Source organism: Mytilus californianus, unplaced genomic scaffold (assembly GCF_021869535.1).
Source record: "Mytilus californianus isolate M0D057914Y unplaced genomic scaffold, xbMytCali1.0.p SCAF_7, whole genome shotgun sequence".
NCBI lineage: Eukaryota > Metazoa > Mollusca > Bivalvia > Mytilida > Mytilidae > Mytilus > Mytilus californianus.
The window spans coordinates 99,639,536-99,660,969 of NW_026262723.1; the positions used below are offsets into that span (position 1 = coordinate 99,639,536).

General features: G+C 30.2%; 1 protein-coding gene across 1 annotated transcript in view; it reads left to right on the plus strand.

The window, feature by feature from the left end:
* Nucleotides 1-21,434, plus strand: part of LOC127707405 (E3 ubiquitin-protein ligase SMURF2-like) — a 48,152-nt gene that overhangs the window by 21,060 nt on the left and 5,658 nt on the right. The window contains exons 5-17 of the mRNA XM_052211890.1: nucleotides 365-539; nucleotides 5,242-5,325; nucleotides 7,296-7,504; nucleotides 8,374-8,458; nucleotides 9,054-9,230; nucleotides 9,990-10,149; nucleotides 13,782-13,885; nucleotides 15,370-15,484; nucleotides 16,939-17,117; nucleotides 18,374-18,511; nucleotides 19,257-19,377; nucleotides 20,362-20,563; nucleotides 20,805-20,889. Of these exons, the coding sequence (XP_052067850.1) occupies nucleotides 365-539; nucleotides 5,242-5,325; nucleotides 7,296-7,504; nucleotides 8,374-8,458; nucleotides 9,054-9,230; nucleotides 9,990-10,149; nucleotides 13,782-13,885; nucleotides 15,370-15,484; nucleotides 16,939-17,117; nucleotides 18,374-18,511; nucleotides 19,257-19,377; nucleotides 20,362-20,563; nucleotides 20,805-20,889 (1,834 nt within the window). The remainder of the gene's footprint in view (nucleotides 1-364; nucleotides 540-5,241; nucleotides 5,326-7,295; nucleotides 7,505-8,373; nucleotides 8,459-9,053; nucleotides 9,231-9,989; nucleotides 10,150-13,781; nucleotides 13,886-15,369; nucleotides 15,485-16,938; nucleotides 17,118-18,373; nucleotides 18,512-19,256; nucleotides 19,378-20,361; nucleotides 20,564-20,804; nucleotides 20,890-21,434) is intronic.

The following is a 21,434-nucleotide window of genomic DNA, read 5'->3' on the forward strand; positions in this document are numbered from 1 at the left end:
CCAGTTTGTACTTTGTTGTAGGTAAAATGGATTAAACAAGATGTTTGACAGGGGGAGTGTTTTAAACTTCATGTCATATACCATGTTGACATTAATGTGATATAAAGGACAAAAATATTCACATTCAATGAACTGCCACAGCTGAAAAAAAAACAACATGAAAAATAATATAAACATATAAGTGAAATATGGAATTTTTATAAAATAATTCTGGTGACATTTTTATGTACTTTGGATAAGTATTTTATTTGCAAATAACACTTCTACAAAACTAGAAATTGTATTATTTCAATGTCTGTGTGTGTTTCTATGCCTATTAGGAGTGCAAATCCAAATAATAGAAGACCAAGTATTTCTGTTACAGTTCAACGTTTGGACCTTCAGAGAAATAACAGTGATGATAATGACAATGTTCGTGGACAGATTGTCATTAGCTTGATTTCCAGGGACAGAGGTGGATCAGGCTCTGGTCCAGTCAATACTGATGCCTCAGGAATACCTCCATCAATTCCCAGTGATCCAAATGAATTACCAGATGGGTAAGTGTAGTAATATTGCACTTATTTAAAATGTTTGATATAGAATCATATCTAGCTTTGACATTTTCTGTTTCAAGAAGTCCATTTTCAGTATTATTATATTGATCTTTGGATTAAGGTTTCATTTGAATCTTTCCGTTCAGAACTAGAAATTGTCACTTGCTTTCCTGCCTTTCTCTAAATAGCTTATATCACTGCTTTGATTGCACTTTTTAAAATAATGTTGAGATATCCCCCATATGAACTATTTATGGGTAAAATGGTTTGGAATTCTAATTTTATGTGAATACAAGTTGTAAATAAGAATTTTGATGTAGGTAGCATGATGTCTTTTCAGTTATATGTAAGCTAAGGCCAAAAATAAAATTAGAATGTTAGATGTTGCCTACCTACCCACCTAAAAAGCTGCCTACTCGAAAATTTTTATGACATAAATTGTTTCAAATACCTACCCACCTTAAAAGCAGCCTACCCAAAAAATTTTATGACATAAATTGTTTAAAATTTTGTTTTTAAAGTTTTTTTCGTGCTCGAACGTTATTTTCTTGTCTAAAATATGTAACTTATGTTATTGGTAAAAAATTAAATTAAATCCCTACCAACCTACTCAACCCTACAAGGCATGGGTAGGCAACATCAAACAAAGAACTTGTTAAGGGTGGCCTAAGAAGACATAAAAAAAATCATTAGTTGTTAATGAATGCATTATTTGGTGTGTCTTTAAACTAGTTCATTAGGTTGTTACTTACAGCATATCTGTGTTTAAGTATTATTGTATTGTCCTTGAGTCCTAGACCTCATTATCTCAGATGAAATTGAAAAAAGTTCGTCATAATTAATATCATCTGTATTTATTTTCTTGCTTTGAAAAACCAAGGAGAGGGTTCAAAAATAGAGGTAAAGGTAAAAATTAGAATTTAAACAAAATTAATTGAAATAACTAGGAATTAAATTGATGTGGCCTTAGCAGAGCAGTTAATAGAATAAAAAAGAAAAAAAATTCAAGATTAAGATTGAATTTTTAATTGTGTTTATAATTAATTGGATGAAAAGTTTAATTACATGTAAAGCAGTAAAAGTCAATAGAAGTCCATAAAATTATTATCTTGTTCTGAATTTTGAATACAAATTATGATATTTTGTTGTAATATATCAAAGTAAACATAGTAACGCATTCCCAGTAACACTGTAAATTAAAACTACATATGTTGTTCATGCTAAAATGGAAAAGCTGTGACACCTCCCATTTGATAATCATCTAGAGATATTTGTCAAATTCAGATTTTAAATATAGATAAATATATTATTATACTGTTGGACTAGAAAAGTAGGATAGATTTAAGACCAGATAAAGTTTTTGCTGACAGTGAATTTATCAAACATATCCACCCTGCTGCAGGCAAAAACTTCAAAGACACATCATTTCTCATTACTTGTATTTGTTTTGTTTTAAGTAGTTCATGTGTAAATATTATTGATATTATCCCAGATTTATTTACGTCTTTGTAATACTAATGGGTAAGGGAGGGAAAGTTTGGAGTTTTACACCTACGACATGTCATGTTTGTTAGTACATAAAACAATTAGTTTTCCTACTTACGAGTCTTGTATTTGACATTTCATAACCCAAATCCAATTTGTATATTTCGTTTTAAAGGATAAGACAACACCTGTTAATAGAAAAAAATAATATTCCTGTGGTTTTTTTTTTTTAAAGGGAAATATATTGACACTTTCTGTTGCTTATTTATGAAATGAAAACAAGCTAATATGAAAGTTTTGCTGTTTTATAACCAATCTTGATCCTCATAACATGAATTTCGCCTGGCACTAAGCAGGAAAATTTTATGATAATACCTTTGGATAAATGGCCTGCATTTGACTGCATAGGTTTTCCATAAAGTAATATCAGTAACATTCTCCTAGGAGAATTCCTGTACTATCTATACATGAAATATTTGCCAATGGACACATGGCTGACAGCAGTCATGCAGTTTGACTCACAGGCAAACAATTTTGAGGAACATTTTTGACGTAGCAGGTTTCATAATAAATACTAGTAGTCAAAATGCTGGTTTGTTGACCACATTCACTGTCCTGAATGAAATAGCTGTAAATTAATCTGACAAAATAAATCTTCACTTCACCATGATCATACAACCATTTCATCTAATTGACATATAACTTTGCATCAGTCTCTGTCAAGAACTAACCTATGTTTTGTCATAGTCAGAGGCTATTGTGGTTGGTTTACAAGGTTTTTAACGTTATGCCTTGTATGATATTTTTATGTTCGTTCTAAAATGACCAGTGGTTAAGAGAGTTTTTTGGAAGATATTGACAAAACAAATTAGGGAGAGAAACACTTGTATATAATAGTAGTTATGAATTGATAGCTGTAGATACCTTTTGCCCAGTGGCATTGGAAGAAAGTTGCAGTGCATTTAAAGGGTATTCCAGAAATTTTCATCATTAAAATTAAGAGGAAATATTGATACTAGTTAGGCTGAAGTTACAAATGTACTTATACTACCTGCCATTAGTAACAGGTAAATCCTCAGATATTATCTTTGAGAGTTCCAAAATTAAAACCTTAATTAATTAGTTATAGTTATGAAAATGTTTGACAGAAAAAAATCCAAGTAAAAGAACATTAATTATAGGTCCGGGTAACCTGCTTTTGTTGTGATGGAATTTGTCTTCATGGAAATTGATATTCCTCATTTGCATGAAAATATGTATTTTGATGAGTACTGAATTGTATGGTTGGCGGGAACCATGAAATTCAAAACTGGTAACCCACATAATTTGATACTTTCATAGTATGATATTTATTTCTGTATGCTTCACAATCTTCCCAGAACAAATTGTTTCTCTCTCAGATTTATTGTTAAATGTACTGTAAATTCAGAAATTATTGCGAGGTTTTTATTAATGCGAATAATGCGACTGGGTGAGTATCGCTTAATAATAACTCGCATTCTGATAACTGAAATTAGACCTGTATGCACTTTTTTTTCTAAATCCCAATAATAAAACTCGCATTTTTGTCCATTCTTGAAAAATCGCAATAATAAATGCACACAATAATTTCTGGATTTACAGTAGTTGAATTATTGTGATGCAGAGAATTTAAGAACTGATCTTTGATGTAAAACACAAGAAAAATCTGCCAGCTAACTGTGCATGCTGATGGTACTACAATAGTTTAATTTTGATGAAGCAGACTTCTTAATACCATTTTAAACAAATTATATTCAGTAGATATGCATGCATGAAAATTTTCCAGATTTTCCAGGATTTCCTGATGTTGAAATTATTTGCCCTGATATGTTCCTTTACCTAATATTCAATTTTCCTCATTGCTTGATTTTGTTTTCTTCTGTGCTTTCACCGATGGATATGTGTGTTAACAGGTATATTTTACTACTGGTAGTATATAATCATGGGGAAATTCAATATGAATTACAAATATTAATTCAGATCTAACAAATAGCAAGAAACTTAAGATAAACACTATTATGATATCATAATTAAATATTCAAGATAACACGCCAATATTTTGAACTGTTGACAAAAGATTTCTTCATTTTAAGCAGATGTTAATATATTCTTTATAAGTTAAATATGAAGCTTCTCTTTGTTACATATAAAAAAACAGACACAGAATTTGTTCACTAGAGACTTGGTATAATTTTCAGTTGATATTATGTTATACTGATTCGCAGATGTCTTACACATTTAATTTGATATCTAACACATTCCTGCCAAAACAGCAGAAAAATTATTCATTTAAGTAATGACTATCTCTCTTAATGGTACACCCACACCTTAACATGAAAAAAAATGTGTCACATGAAGTTTATTTGGTCGCTGTAGCTAGACATATAAATGTTTACTGAATGTACCACCGCAGATTGTTTATTATCCAACAGTATAATGCACTTTATTGCAGCACTTAAAATTTAGCATAATTTGTATGCACGCAAACTAAATGTCAATCGGTCTTTATCAGGATTTAAATCTCTTCTGTAAAATGAAATTGATTCAATTTAAATATTACTCTATTAAATTTGAAGAAATTTCATCAAAATTGTCCTTTGATATTGTCCAATATTAATGTTGTCTACATTTTTTCCCTCAGTATCAGTGAAAGGTCCTGCAATCAGCTGTTTTTATTTGAGCAAAGTGAATTTGTGTCATTTTGTTATTACAGAGTTTGCATATGATCAAATATGAGAAATGATTTGGTTAACATGGGAAAAAAAACACAACAGTTTACACATCAAAATCTGAGGCTTAAAATAGGATATAGGGGTAAAATGCAAGTACCCCAGTTTTTGCCTATTATATTGAAAACTGTTACAGATAGAGAAAATCTTCAATGTAAGATCTCATCTGCATGTTGGACCAATTGTCTGACTGGGAGAATACAGATTTGTTTTTTAATTATTGTTACTTGGTGCAAGTAAAAAGTCCTACAAATCCAGCAGTAAGTTTACTAGAAATAGAAAGATGAAGTGAATTAATTCCAAGGATAATATAAATTATACAATAGTGATACAAAGTTTTGGTAGAGACGCCGATAGTTTTGGTATTTCCTTGACTTTTTTTTATAAGAAAGTTCTTACAAAAGAGATCATTGAGATACAATTTGGAAAACAATGTTTTTCTTTTCTTTTACCTTCTCTTTCTTTTGTAGATGGGAAGAGAGAAGAACTGCAAGTGGACGAGTACATTATGTCAATCACATAACACGATCCACACAATGGGAGCGACCAACAAGGTAAAGTACTATCCCGAGGTGTACATTGAAAGAGACTTATAATATGACTGTAAACCAAGTGACCAACTTTTAACCACTACATTTTTACATGTAGTCCTTTCTAGTTAACTTTGGGGTGATTTATTTTTGCGATTTTGTAATTGTATTGATACATTCCATACCCATTGGTATTGTTTTATGCTCAATTTTTTTTAAGTCTATGTCACATAAATAGATAGGTCCTGAATTTTTTTTTCGTGTGCAGTATTTTAAATGCAAATGTGTACTAAGATAATTTTTTTCTCATGTTTTACAGAATTTTACATGTAGGTCAAATAACTGGTTTGTACTTGAAAGTTTCACACAGATAAAAAAAAATTTACCACAAAATTTGTAAGTTAAGTGGATGAAGTATTTATGTCCAAAATTTGATCATAACCACAAACTTTAAACTTCTAACCAATGCTTCAAATACTGTTGAATTTTGAATAGGCTTGAAGATTATACAATAATAAATTAAGTATGATGTAAAGACATACAATGTTTCCCTTTTTCTTACTATTATTTAACTTACTTTCAGATAATTATACAGGGTCAAAGTTAAACAATTTTCTTTTTAAAAATACAAAATGAAGTCTATATTAAAATAGATGTAGTTCTTTAGGCATAAATTATTCTTGACAAATTGAATCAAGTATTTCTGCTTTTGAAATTTTTATCCCAAGTTTTATGATTTTTACCATAAAAAACATCAAAGTACATGAAAGAAATGTAATCAATGAGGTTTATTAGATGGGTTCATTTGAGTTCATCAGATATTTTATTCAACAGTAGGGGACAGCATAACTTCATCTATTCAACTGGTAAAAAGAATAATTGCAAGTCACTTTTCTTTGGAGTTTTGTACCAAATATGTAGACACGAGTTACTTGGTTTAAATGAACAAAGCGATTACTGAAACAATGAAACACTGTTTGATCTAGGTTTTAAATTCTATTTTTGGGATATATTTATTGAGTGATAAAAAACACTTTATTCATTCATTTAGCTCCAAATTTGAAATTATAGCCTTTTTAAATGATAGAAAAGTTCTAAAAGGAGGTCTAGACATGCAAATTTGAAATTGGTTGATTGAACAAATTAACAGATTCTATGTAATCTACATTCAGGTGCTTACATTATCAGTTCCAATATCTTGCACCTTTTAAGACCGAGGTTCAGGAACAATATCAGCTGATAATTTAGGATTGTTTGAAGTAAACAAACAATAATCGCGGGAACAAGTAGTTTTCACTTTCAAATTTATGTTACTTTTTAAAAAAAATATGGAATGGTGGAATTGAATTGTTCTTTTCTTAGAACAACTTACTGAATTTTACTTCATGTACATGTCTAACAGCAATTTTACTTAAGTTACATATTTAACCAGCTAACACCCTGGATCATATACATTTCTTATAAACAGCAAAACTATTGAAAAAAAGTCTTAACCTAAAATGTATTATGAAATCTGAATTGATTGGCTCTGCGGGTTATGCTCTTGAGAGTGATAACACAACTTCTTTTACCCGAACCTAAGTGTACTTTGCTGTATAGTTTGTACTTTTCAAATTGAAAAAAGCTATCTAGGAAAACAATGAATTGGAAACAAAAAAAAGTCTAGATTAGTGATCTGTTAATTTTCATGTGGTTTATTGGTTGTATAAATACTGGAACTCTACGTTTCAGCAGGATACAAAGTTTGTAATAATTTTCTTCTTTTCATTATTGCATTAAATTGTCCTGAGCACTGCAAATAACTTACTTAAAATTTTAACTTCATTATTTTTTTTAAATGAATCTTTGGGGAAAGTACTACAAATGTTTCAAAATTTAGATCATTATTTATTACAATATTTCAATGAACGGCTAGAATTGCAAAAAGATAATATAATTAGAAAGAAAATACTTTCACTATAAAGCATAATTAGTTAATAAATTTACTCTTTCAGACCTGCCTCAGAATGCATGAGAAATAGTATAATGGTGAACACATCACAACCTAGCCAATCCAGTTCAAACAGATTGTCAAATAATAACAATAGTAGTTCAAGTAATAATAATGAAGAACCACCGCTACCGAGACGACGGTCAACAAGACATAGAAATTACCTCAATCGGTCACAATTACATAACGCTGTGGCATTACCAGATGGATACGGTAAGTTTTCTATTTAAGATATTAATAAAGAAAGATGTAGTTGAAAAGGAACTGTCAGGGATTTCTCACCACTAAATTTAAAAATTATTGCTGAGTTTTTATTATTGTTGATATTGCGACTGGTTGAGTATCGCAATAATAAGATCTCTCATTTTGATATCTGATACATATATCTGTATGCAGATTTTGCTGAAATCGCAATAATTGATCTCACATTTTTTTTCCATTCTTCAAAAATTGCAATGATAAATACACACAATAGTTTCTGAATTTACAGTACAATAAAATTAGAAAAGCATTTAAGTTTTCGAAATTGTTGAGAATAGCAAAGGATTAGCTTTGTACAAATAATGTTTACTGAGGTGTCATTGACACTCCTAGTAGGCATGTAACTATGATATGTGAAAAGCTTGTTTGAAGCAGTTTGGAAGGCTTTATCTAAACTGCAGTCAATTTTAGTATACACCTCCCTGTTATATTGATAGATGAAAAAGTAAAGTAACAAAAGTACTGAACTCCAAGGAAAATTCAAAACAGAAATTCAAATGGCAAAATCAAAAGCTAAAACACATCAAAGGAATGGAAAACAACTGTCATATTCCTGACTTGGTATAGACAGATAGCCACATGTATTTACTAATTTAATATGTTAGTTTTCAACCATATACTACCAAGTATAGTGTATTTCAGGAAGTTAGAAACTATAAGGGAGAGACACATATATGTATATACCATCTTGGTTCATTTTGTACCAGTGGTAAGAAAAACGTTTACAGAAACCCTATTGTGTACACATTAATTGAGATCGAATGGTTATAGAATCTGAGTGTGATTTATTGTTGCTTATTTTTGTCCTGAATTTTTTTCAGAACAAAGAACGACACAGCAAGGTCAGGTGTACTTTTTACACACCAGAACAGGTGTTAGCACATGGCATGATCCCAGAGTTCCAAGGTTTGTTAATTAGATTGTCTTTTTATTAGATTGATGATGTGCTTCCTCAGAGTTGGTGAATGAGATGTGTGCTTATAGTACAAAATTGATTAGTGGGGACATTAACTAATATTTTTTTTGTATGTTCTCATCAAATTAATTATTTTCATAAAGTATATAATTACTGTTTTCTAAATATGGGAAGCTACATAGTTTTAGTTTTTGTTGTGAATAATAATTTTCCCCCTTGTATATCTAGTATTTTATTTACGTACCCATTTTAGGTCTTATAAAAATCTTTTCAAGATCTGATTGTAATGGTAATGTATGGTGTCTGAAGTTGTAATAACTTGTGTCCAATGCTATTGCTTGATTATTACAATAAGATATTGTTAAATTAAATCTGAATGACTTAAAAGAGAAGTTAAAGAGCAAAGGCGTATTTTCCAGGCAATCATAAAATCACAAATATACAACTAAAATATTTTTCATTCTTCTGAAGAAATTCAGTTATTTAGTCTAATTTGATCTTGTAGCTTGTCAGAATTCAGCTGTTTTACCTTGCAAATTTACTATTTAAGAATTTGACGATATTTTATTTTGCTATTGTTTTTAGGGATTTGTCAAATGACGAGATTCGTGAAGAAGACCTGGGTAGATTACCTTCTGGTTGGGAAGTAAGACATACAGGCAATGGGAGAGTTTATTTTGTTGACCATAATAGTAGAACCACTCAGTTTACAGATCCAAGGTTGTCTGCCAATATAAGGTTGTTACAGCATAGAGGCCAATCGTAAGTAATATAAAAGTTCACTTATTGGAAGAAAATGTTAAATTTTGGGAGTCCCTAATGTTTATTATATTTGTTACAGCCTTGAAAATTCATACGATTTTATTAGATATCCTTCAGTACATATAGCTTGACATAACCTTAATGAGGACTGTTTGGAAATTCAATTACACTATAGGAAAGCAATTTTTTTTAAATTTTGATTTGTATTGGTTTGATATTTTGTTATGACCCTGTTACTCAGAGGCCATGGTGGCTATATACAGTAATCAGAAAATAGACTTAAGGGAGATAACTGAAAGTAATTTTCAATAAAAAAATACAGCAATTTTGATGTGGTTTAATGAACAGTTTTGTTATGTAATTGAGAATTTAAAAATCTGTCAGTGTCCTCACTAGTGATTTTGTATGGTTAATCCTCGAATTTAATCAAAAGTACATAATATACAATGTTCCAACCAACAAATCTGCTGTACTCTGCTACTTATCAAATTTTTAGTACAATTGTTATAGGAATGTTAGAAAATGCATTTGATTGTTATTTCCATGATAAGCCAGAATTAAATGATTAAAATGCAAACAGTGGTAACAGATAAATTGAAAAATAGTTTCTAATGAAAAAACACATATTTATATTAATTTCCAAATTGCTTAGTAAAGTTTTTAACATTTGCTCATTTCAAAATATATCAAGTGAAAGAAAATCATATCATACTCTTTGAATACCATGTTTGAATATAGGTGTGATTTTTTTCTTTACAGTAGTTCCAATAGGTCGAAAGACAAAGAGAACGAATCACCAGTGCCTAAATATAAAAGGGACCTTGTCCAGAAAATGAAAATTTTACGACAAGAACTACAGAATTTGCAACCTCAGGGAGGACATTGTAGGATGGAAGTTTCGAGAGATGAAATATTTGAGGTAAGAAAAATATCTGTGGACTTTTTCACATACTGATATTAAGTGAATTTTTCAAATGGAAAGTCTGTGAGTTTTTGTCATAAGTCTACATTTTTACCTGTTTTGCTACAGATTTCTGAAAGTGATAATGTGGTTAAAATTCATTACATGTTGCTAAAGTTTTATTCGGCAGTTAACCACAATTATTAAGTGTTTTGATTTATAATTTACATACTTTTAAAACTTCTTTTGCTTTGACAATATCAAAACAAATTTGATATATACTAGTAGTTAATATCCAATGTCATGAGACTTTGGGCCCATTTTATGAACTACAATAGAGAATGAGACCAAATTGTCCTTAGGATTGTTGTATAGACCATTTATACTGTGGTTCGGGTTTACTAATGCATACAGTGAACATATTTTCCAGAGTTCTTGAAAAGTTGTGGTCAGAAAGTCCTGACCGCCAAAATTATGCAAAGGACTGACACAATTCTTTGTATATTACAATAGAAATAGTTATATATAGTGAAGACCAGCAGATTTTCTTCAAGGACCACAGGGGAAAAAAAGTTGGAGAACTCTGATTTTCGGTTAAGCCTATGGTTGATATTTATTTAGTAAAATCTTTGTCTTGACAACTGCTGCACCAGTTAAAACAAGAGGCTCCAGCTACCTTGATTCATATTGGCCCCAACAAATATAATTCTCATTGATTTGTTATATATTTGAGATTTTATGAAAAACATAAAAGTATCTTTTTACCAAGGTGTACTTCCTTGCCTGCATAAGTAATGAAAGGTTCTCATGATATTTTTTGCAAGTTTTGGTCCTTTGATTAGCATTTATAAATTATACTTTCATGATTGACTTTTGTTATTATAATATGAAAATATTTAATGCATATTCAAGACAAGAACAAATTAAACTTCAACAGTAAATCAGGTAGGTCTTTCAAAGATTGACAAATGGGATATTCCAATAAAATGAAAAAATATACCAGACTGCCAGTGAAGATTTATATCAAAATATTTACTACATGTATTTGGTTACTGCAGTGACACATTTTACCTTCTATATTATCTACTGTTTTGATATGCTGATATTTGGAATTGAATTATGTACAAAATTACCAGTTACAAACCCTATATCAGATTTATTCCTGTTGACCTAGTTTTGATTCAATATTACTGCCATTAGAACTTTATGAGATATTCAATACTTTAACTAATATAAAAAATCCTCCAAAATTGTTACGTTTTTTTTAATACAAAACTATATCTGCATATATAATTCAGTTAAGAAACTTTGTGTTGCAACTTACCATATAAAATCATTGACCTATTTTTTGGGTTGTGCTGGATTTAAGTAATTAGGTCAATCCAAATTTGTATTAAAATGACAAAAGATTCTACGTGTATTTTTTTTAAGAACCAAAAAACAATAAACAGATGTTTCTTTTGTGCCTAAATTCTTTAGAGAGAAAGCAGGTGAAGTGTAACCCTTCGTTTCACATTCTTAGATGTCTGTAAATAATTTTCTTTACACATGTACTGTTATTGAGAATAAATTGGTCTTTATTGTGACAATGTAATTATTTAGGATGACACTGTATTCCTACTTCTTGCACCAAACCTGTCATATAAAACATTTAGATGATTTAATGGATATTCACAATGTAGTAATAATTGAAAACACATGTCCTTATGATGAAATCCTGATCATAATTATGTTTCACTAATTACTGTTTATATAGAGTTAATAACAAGATAATGTTTGACAAGGATAAGTTATTTGAATGGATGTTACAAAATATTCTGGCAGGTGTTGAAATGTTTATTGTTATCTATTTCCATGTTTCTTAATGATGTTTTTGAGCCACCTGGATCTTCACAATTAGAATTATTGAAATTTAAAAGAAATTTTCTATATATTAAACTTTAACATGGAATGAATTTAAAAGGAATAATATGGATGTATTCAAATAAAGCTAATGTGTTCAGTGATATTTAATTTGAGATTAAGTGAATGCTCATTTGTCTGTAATTATAACATGAAAAAGTGTAGTGTTTGTAAAGCATGTGTAATACTCCTTGAAAAAAATCAAATCACAGCTGAAAGAAATATTATGTAATAATACAAAAATATTACACTTCATAAGCCATATGTTTTGTATAATTTGAGTGTGTTTGTTTTCTGGATTACTTAATTACATTGAACTGGCTGTGTTCCAGTAATGATATTACAATATTATCTGTAGTACTATAGTGTAATCGGAAGCTCTGCTCATCACAGACACTTTATAAGAAATGTCAGTAATTTTTCTTTTTTGTTGCCAGACATAATTAATAGTTTACAGGTTTCTATAGATCTGATGTGCTAATCCATCTTTTTGCACCATAAGTTATGCAGGTGTAATGATTTCCTCATCATTGACTGTCTAGACACTCACAAATGATGGAATACATACTCTATCCTTTTTCAATTTATCTATCAAGTCATCATAAATTAATTAACAGGAATTGAAAAACCTGTCAGGTTATAGACCTCTTTGATCTGTGCAAACTATCTGTTCAAACTTATCTATTTTTAGTTCGCCACACTAGCATAGTGAAGTTGAGGGGCATTATTGAAATACCTTCTGTTGTCCCCATGCATGTGCAAGTCTGCAGCCATTTCTCTGAACTAGTAACCATACAGCAAAATCGGCTAATGATCACATGAAAACATATTTCATGGTTAATTGACTTTGATAAAGTTTTTCATCCTACATGTATTTCTTCATTGCTCATATCGCAGACTCGCAATTGTATAACTTGGTGTAGGGTTGCAAAAAGTAGGTCACACTGACCTAGATTGTGTTTTCTTCCTTCCAAGTTCAGATCTTCGTTAGTAAATGATCTACAGTCATATGGCTTGATTTAAGGAATTGAATGCATTTTGTGTATAACAACTTAACCAAAAATTTTTGAAATGATCAAGCTAATTGGGGATGAGACAAACTTTTGATATCATGGAGTACTCTTTTTTTGGAAGATTTTGATATGATATTTGGCCATGACCCTTGAAAAGTAATTTGGTTGCATGTTGAGAATTAGAACTTTTGTTGATTATTTATTTATTACCCCACTCCCTATTTCCATGTCATCAACTAGGTAAGGTGAACCATAACTAAATTAATAGTTTTAACATAATGGTACCAAACAAAGTTGAGTTCAGTTTTGACAATTTTCCATGATTTTGCCCTTTGAATAATTGGAAAAAATAAACTTTTTGGTTTCCGTAGATTCAATTACAAAGTTACCCTCTAACAGGTGCCATGCAGCTTTGACAGGATTATTGATAAGTAAATATTACTCCTTAAATATTAACTAACACTGTAGCCATATTTGGATGCACAATCTTAACAATACATGGATGACTACTAAAAATTGAGGTTCAGTTGACTTCTCACTTGTGTCTTTCTTTGAGTGCATGGAAGCTAGATTCTATTCCAGAATGCCCATTGAAATTCATATCATAAATTTTATTTCAGCAACTGAATATATTAAAAATTTTAATTTCTGGATAATGAGACAATAGCTTCTGTGTTATGCATGAATGTAATAAATTTCGCAGAGAATATAAAAATATATTTTTCTCTTTTTCAGGATTCCTATAGACAAGTAATGAAATTACGTGCCAAGGATTTGCGGAAAAGATTAATGGTAAAATTCAAAGGAGAGGAAGGCTTAGATTATGGAGGTGTGGCAAGGTATAAATAATTTATAGACCAAAAGTAACAAAAGTCTTCAAATAAAGGTGTTTTACTTCCACATGCACACATACATCTAGCTACTAAGACCTGCCCCTATCAGTTCACATCATACACAATATGAAGTGTTAACATTTGATAGTTGACATTGCATGTGTGGTCTTCCAGAATAATTTAATTGGTTGCTTGTGTGTGCTTGTCATTGTCATATGATAACTTAATGAACAAAAATAACTTTATAATGTCAAAAGTATAAGTTTTTGTTTTGATTCAGTGTATTATGAATGACATGTATCATATAACAGTAACATAAACATCCATGGACTTATTTGTGGTGTTGTCATATCACATGACCCTGCACATTAGTACATATGTCATAATTACATAATAATATAGGTATTAGTTATTGTCTGCATTATTATATAATCTTAAAGTAAATCGGAGTTTGAAAACATGAAATGTTTTGCTCTGATGATTTAATACGTAACTTGATAATAATACTTGCTTTTTTAATAGGATTAAACTTAAAAAGGCCAGTTTGAAAATGTAAATTATATATTAGACACAAAAAAGTCAAAATACTAGTTAGTATACCTAAAAAAAGACTTGTTTCTTGCAGTATAATAAACAAAAAATCACATTCCCAGTAGGAATAAAAAATTGACATAGTGAGATGCACATTTATCTTAACCCAGTGTATTACGAAATTACAAAACTCAAAAGGGGTGTACTGGATTAACTCTTGACAGTCTGTCTGTGTGTCCATCTAACCCAAGAAATTGATGTTACATTTTCTTAGGAACTACAAATTCAAGCTTCCAGAGATTTGTTAACCAGCTCTATGTGACCATGCTATTCCATGTAATTTTCACAGTTATTGCTGATTAAATTTTTGTTTATTGAATACTTAGAGAAGGGGGGTATCAACAGTGAGCAAAAGGATAGTTTTTGACTGATTTACCATATGCAGTTTGAAAATTAAATCAGTGCTTGAAACCAAATATTATAATTTTAAAATCATCAGACATGGAAATGAAATAAAACTGATATAATACTAAAAAAATCCACAAAACCATCACATGTAGACATATACCTAGGGAGGATAACCTAAGAATTGATCTTTTCATCTTTTAACATATAAAAATGTCTGAACTGAACTCTAGTTGCAGGGTATAGAATGAAGATTCTTTTGTATATAAACATGTGTACTGAATACATCTGTTATCTGAATAACATTCTGACCTCTGAAGGTGTTCATTAAAGATAACTTTCACTGTTATTTACATACTATTAAAGAGATCTACATGAATTGGATTAATCGTATTTTTGTTACACAACTTTACCACATGAAATGATAATGTTGATATTTTATTTTAGGGAATTGTTATACTGTTACCACATGAACTGATAATGTTGATATTTTATTTTAGGGAATTGTTATACTGTTATCACATGAATTGACAATATCCATAATTTTATTTCAGGGAATGGTTATATCTTTTATCACATGAAATGCTGAATCCCTACTATGGTCTTTTCCAGTATGCCAGGGATGATATCTATACATTACAAATAAACCCTGATTCTGGGGTTAATCCAGTAAGTTATACATTACAAAAGAGGCAAAAGATACCAAAGGGACATTCAAACTCAGAAGTCAAAAATAAACTGACAACACCATGGCTAAAAAAGAAAAAAGACCAACAGACAAACAACAGTACACAAAACACAACATAGAAAACTAAAGACTGAGCAGCACAAACCCCACCAAAAACTTGGGTGATCTCAGGTTCTCTGGAAGGGTAAGCAGATCCTGCTCCACATGTGGTACCTGTTGTGTTGCTCATGTTAGTACAAACCCAGTAATAAGTCTAATTTGGCAGGTCACATTCGGGGAAAGGGGAACAGGATTGTAATTACGACAATTGGAACATGTACGCTATCATCTGTGAAACAGATCCTCTATCAAGGAAATCATGATAGGAAATACAAGCCCTAGAATATTGTATCAACTGGGAGATATATACTCTGTATGCAGGGCTGGAATGTTGCTACATAGAAATGGAAAGTTCACAATTAGGAAGCTGACATCATCCCTTTCACAAATAAACCCTTATTCTGGAGTTAATCCAGCAAGTTATACATTACAAATGAACCCTGATTCTAGGGTTAAGCCAGTAAGTTCATAGGCACAGTGTGTTTTAAAAAATAAGGATAAATACTTAAAAAAAGTGCAATCAGCAATGTAAAAAAATTCCCTTGGAGTGACAGTATTGCTTAATGTGCTTGTATCAGTAGGAATGCTGGTAAAATGATTCTTGTAAAAAAAGTTGAAGGTACCATGAAGAAAATATTCTGGAAAAAGATATTCTGGGAATTAGCACTTTGGCAAAATTATATGAAATACTTTCATTAAATATACTAATATACTATTAGAACAATGCTTTTATTGCACTGTTTATCATCAGTATCTCTGAAAGTTCTACATCAATAAATCAAAAACCAGGTACTTCAAACAAGAGGTTTCTGAGTGTGGGCATATGCTAGATTAGTTGAAGTTAGATATGCTACTTGCATGTGATTAGTGAACAAATTACGTAAAGATTGTTAAAGTGGACCTAAAAGCACTTACATTCACTACGATACAGTAAATACTTATTAACACACTAAGTATTGTTGTTCCCTCTGTGCAAAAAGGATTGGAGTGACAACAAAAGCTGCTTCAATAAAAAAGATTAGGTAACGTTTAATAGTGAAAGCATAAAAGGCACCCAGAAAATTCACTTTCAGAGTTTAGAAAAATGCATTTGTGTTTATTTTTGTGCAGAAAATCTTTTATATATAGGACCATTCATAGCAGCAATTAAAAAGTATAACCTTGGCACCTTTCATGTTTTGATGGAGTTACCTAAGCCATGACTTTGCATATAAGGAAGGTTCAATATGTAGTATAGCTATGAAAAAATCTCAATCAGGAACAATTTGAATAAAAAAATTTCATAATAGATGTATACCGTATGTCATGTAATAATTGAATTTTTATATTGTTTTAGGAACATTTGTCATACTTTCATTTCGTTGGTCGTATTATTGGCGTAGCCATATTTCATGGACATTATTTAGATGGAGGATTTACTATGCCTTTCTATAAACATCTGCTAGGTAAAACTGTTCAGTTAAATGATTTAGAAGATGTTGATCCTGAACTTCATAGAAGTCTAGTCTGGTTATTGTAAGTTTTGACTTTATTCTTTATATTTATTTAAAGTATTCTTACCTAATTAATAAAGCCTTGACTGGTTATTGAGGTTTTTGTCGAGCCTTCGACTTTTGTCGAAAAAGCGAGACATAGCGATCCTACATTCCGTCGTCGTCGGTGTCCACAAATATTCACTCTGTGGTTAAAGTTTTTGAAATTTTAATAACTTTCTTAAACTATCCTGGATTTCTACCAAACTTAGACAGAAGCTTGTTTATGATCATAAGATAATATTCAAAAGTAAATTTTGTAAAAAAAAAAAATTCCATTTTTTCCGTATTTTACTTATAAATGGACTTAGTTTTTCGGCCAGGAAACATTACATTCACTCTGTGGTTAAGGTTTTTGAAATTTTAATAACTTTCTTAAACTATCCTGGATTTCTACCAAACTTGGAAAGAAGCTTGTTTATGATCATAAGATAGTATCCAGAAGAAAATTTTGTAAAAAAAAAATTCCATTTTTTCTGTATTTTACTTATAAATGGACTTAGTTTTTCTGCCAGTTAACATTACATTCACTCTGTGGTTAAAGTTTTTAACAACTTTCTTAAACTATCCTGGATTTTTACCAAACTTGGACATAAGCTTGTTTATGATTAAAAACTAGTATCTAGAAGGAAATTTTGTTAAAATTTTGTTCCATTTTTTCCGTATTTTACTTATAAATGGACTTAGTTTTTCTTCCAGTTAATATGCAGTTTTTCTTCCAGTTAACATGCAGTTTAAGTTTTTAAAACATTTATTAGATTCATAAACTATCCTGTATTTTTACCAAACTTGGACAGAAGCTTCTTACAATCAAAAGATAGTATAGAGAGGAATATTTGTATTAATTTTTTTCCTCATTTTTGATGAGCCTGCGATTAACAGCAAAAGTAGGCGAGACACTTGGGTTCCGCTGAACCCTTACACATTTTTTAATCTAGAAATACAAAAGTTATTCTTATGTGTAGAAAAAATAGATTTGCATAACATCCTGAACAATTTTGATGTAGATTCTTGTAGTTTGTAGTGAAAAGATAACATAGAATTATTTATTTATTTTATTATTTTCTTTTTAACCATATGGAATCAAAAGATTTTTTCATAAAAGAGCTCGCAGGTCTACAGCACTTTTTTCTTTCGAAAGAAAGAACATTATTTAAAAAAAATTTAATAAGTTACCAGGGATTTTAATATGAATTTTTCACTTTTAGGATTAACTGATTTATTCTCCTCATATTTCAGAGAAAATGATATAGAATCAGTATTGGACCATACATTCTCAGTGGAACATAGTTCTTTTGGTCAGGTTACACAATATGAACTTAAACCGGGAGGCAATGATATCAAAGTGACAGAAGAAAACAAAAAAGAATATGTCCGGTATATTATAGATTTGATGATTTTACTATAGATTTAAAAATGTTTCTCCATTTAATATGTGAACTTTTCATTGATTGTTTTGTGTTTTATATTCAGTGGCAAATATTCCATGCATATTCAGGACAACTTGTTAAAGTAGATGTAGGTTAAACAGGAAAGAGATAGCAATGCTACTAATTAACATCATTGATAGTTACGATAGATTATTTTCAACAATGTCATAGTGAATGAATAATTAACAAGGGACATATTTTTACTGCAAAGATGATTCACTATTGCTTAAGATCAACTTGCATAATAAAATGCTAATGTTTAAAAGGAAAACTTTACAACAACAAATACTTTTGAGATTTACAAACCATCGCACATAATCCTTAGGATCGATTGATTGATTGGTGTTTAACGCCACTTTCAACACTATTGAGCTATTTCATGGTGGTCAGTTTTTATTGGTGGAGGAAGTCTGAGAGAACCACTGACCTTTGATAGGAAAACCATAATCCTTAGGAAGGTAAACAGTTAAATATGAAATTAAAAAAAATTAAAATGGCAATCGTTACTTTGACCCTCCTTTTTTCCTGGATTTCTAACAAATTTAGCATAGCTGTTCCTGTCATACATTTACATATTTACATATTCAATACATTCTCTTTGTTTTCAAGACCATACATGTGTTAAATAAACAGTTTACAATACACAAAATTGTTTGTTTACATTTCTCTTATCAATTAATTTTGTGCTGTAGGTTATATGTGCAGTGGAGATTCATGCGAGGGATTGAGGCACAGTTCTTAGCTCTACAAAAAGGTTTTAACGAGATCATTCCACAACATATGCTGAGACCTTTTGATGAGAGAGAATTAGAGGTATTTATTTAATTTATGTTGGTTCAGTAGTATTACTTATTTGTAAGTTAAAATTGGTTAGATAGGTTAAAGCAGTATGTACTTAAAGAGTTAAAAAGATAATATACAATTAAAAGGTTAATAATAAATTGAAGAAAGAAATTAAATGACTAGTTATACCAGTAAGCTTTTTGTACACACCTTGCTATCATAGTCAGTTGTAAATATCTATATATTTATATTATTGTTTTGGTTTTTATTGGTAGTTTCAGTGATCAAGATGGGGAAGTACTTATTACTTTTCAAGACTCACACTACTTCAGAATTATAGGGAGAAGTGACTTCTCTTTTTGAAATTTTGAAATAAATGCCTCCACTTAATTCAGTCTTATTTTGGTCAGTACAAAATGCATTACTCACAGAATGCTTGTTATTTTTTGTCTACACTATTTCGGTCGTCATCTACTATCATCTAACTATGTCGCAAAGGAAAGAAAAGAAATAACTATTATCAATTCAAATTCAATAAAGAAAGCTTTTCTGTTTATAGATATTCATTGTTTCTGAATAAAGAAAATCAGAATCATTTGATGTATACAACAATGAGAAAAAAAAATTACACTTGGTTTGCAAAAAATGTTGTTTCTTTGTAAGAATATAAGTCTACAATGTCATTTATATCACTTCTTTCCTCAGTAATTAATCATCTCCATTTTTGATTTCTTGACTTTTAAATAAAAAATTGCCATACATCAAAACTGGAAATTACTGACAAGAGCAACTGCTGAAAACCAGGGTGACATGGTATTGCTTTTGGCAGACTGGAAAAGTGAATTGACAGACACGAAAGCAACTTCTTTGCCCTAGTTGCCCATGGGAATGATCCCCGACTTTTATGTAATTAAATGCAAATGTAACAGTACTCAACTTAATTATATTATAAAGTACATTTAGTTGTTTTTGTTTAAATTGACAGTTTTAGTAATTATAAATATTTGATTGCAGTTGATGATAGGTGGTCTTGGTAAAATAGATTTAGATGATTGGAAACAGCACACAAGGTTAAAACACTGCAATCCAGATACAAATATTGTCAAGTGGTTCTGGAAGGCTTCTGATGGCTTCTCAGATGAAATGAGAGCCAGACTATTACAGTTTGTAACAGGCAGTTCAAGAGTACCATTACAAGGCTTCAAAGCTCTTCAAGGTTTGTTGCTGGAAAAATTATTTTCTTTGTGAGATTTAAACATACTTTCTGTCCAGAGGATAGCAATATCAGGTTAAAACTAAAAAAATATTTTGAAGTTCTTGTGGATACTTAGTGTAAGGGAGGTAATTCTAAGATTAACTACATTCTCAAGTGTTTAGAATTTCGAGATTGAATAACAATTTTTGCAATCAGCTTATGAATCCCATGCTTTTATATTAAATTTGATGTTATTTTGCAGGCTCAACAGGTGCTGCTGGCCCGAGACTATTTACAATACATTTAGTAGATACAAATACAGACAACTTGCCTAAAGCTCATACATGGTAGGTACAAACATGTAGTGTGGTTAAGTCATAGGTCAAAAATTATATAATAAATTTGCCAGGTGTTTGATAAAGGCATTAATGTTTCAATTTTTATTATATAACATTTTACAAAGGATATGGATATGTGAAGAAAAGCTTAATTTACAAAAAAAGTAATATAAACATGTTTTCTGATCATTGGGGACAAGTTTCATTAAAAGTTTATACAAAGTTAACATGGATTCCTACAAAGATTTTTTCTAAAGAATAATCATTATATTGTTAGAAGGTATTGATACACACTATGAAAAGGTGAACTGAAATAACAAGGAAATGAAAAAAGATATGGGGTAATTATTAAGAAAACAGCATCTTGGTTATACAAAGAAACCATAAAATATCATATTAATTGCAAACCAAAGCAGAATTTGTACTTGGAATGTTGGTATCATGTAACAGATTATAATTGTTCAGTCCATTACAATCTAATCCCATTAAGAGCCAAAGGATTTGTAAAAACCAATCAAATTTCAGAGTTAAAGATTGCACAAAGTTAAATTAAG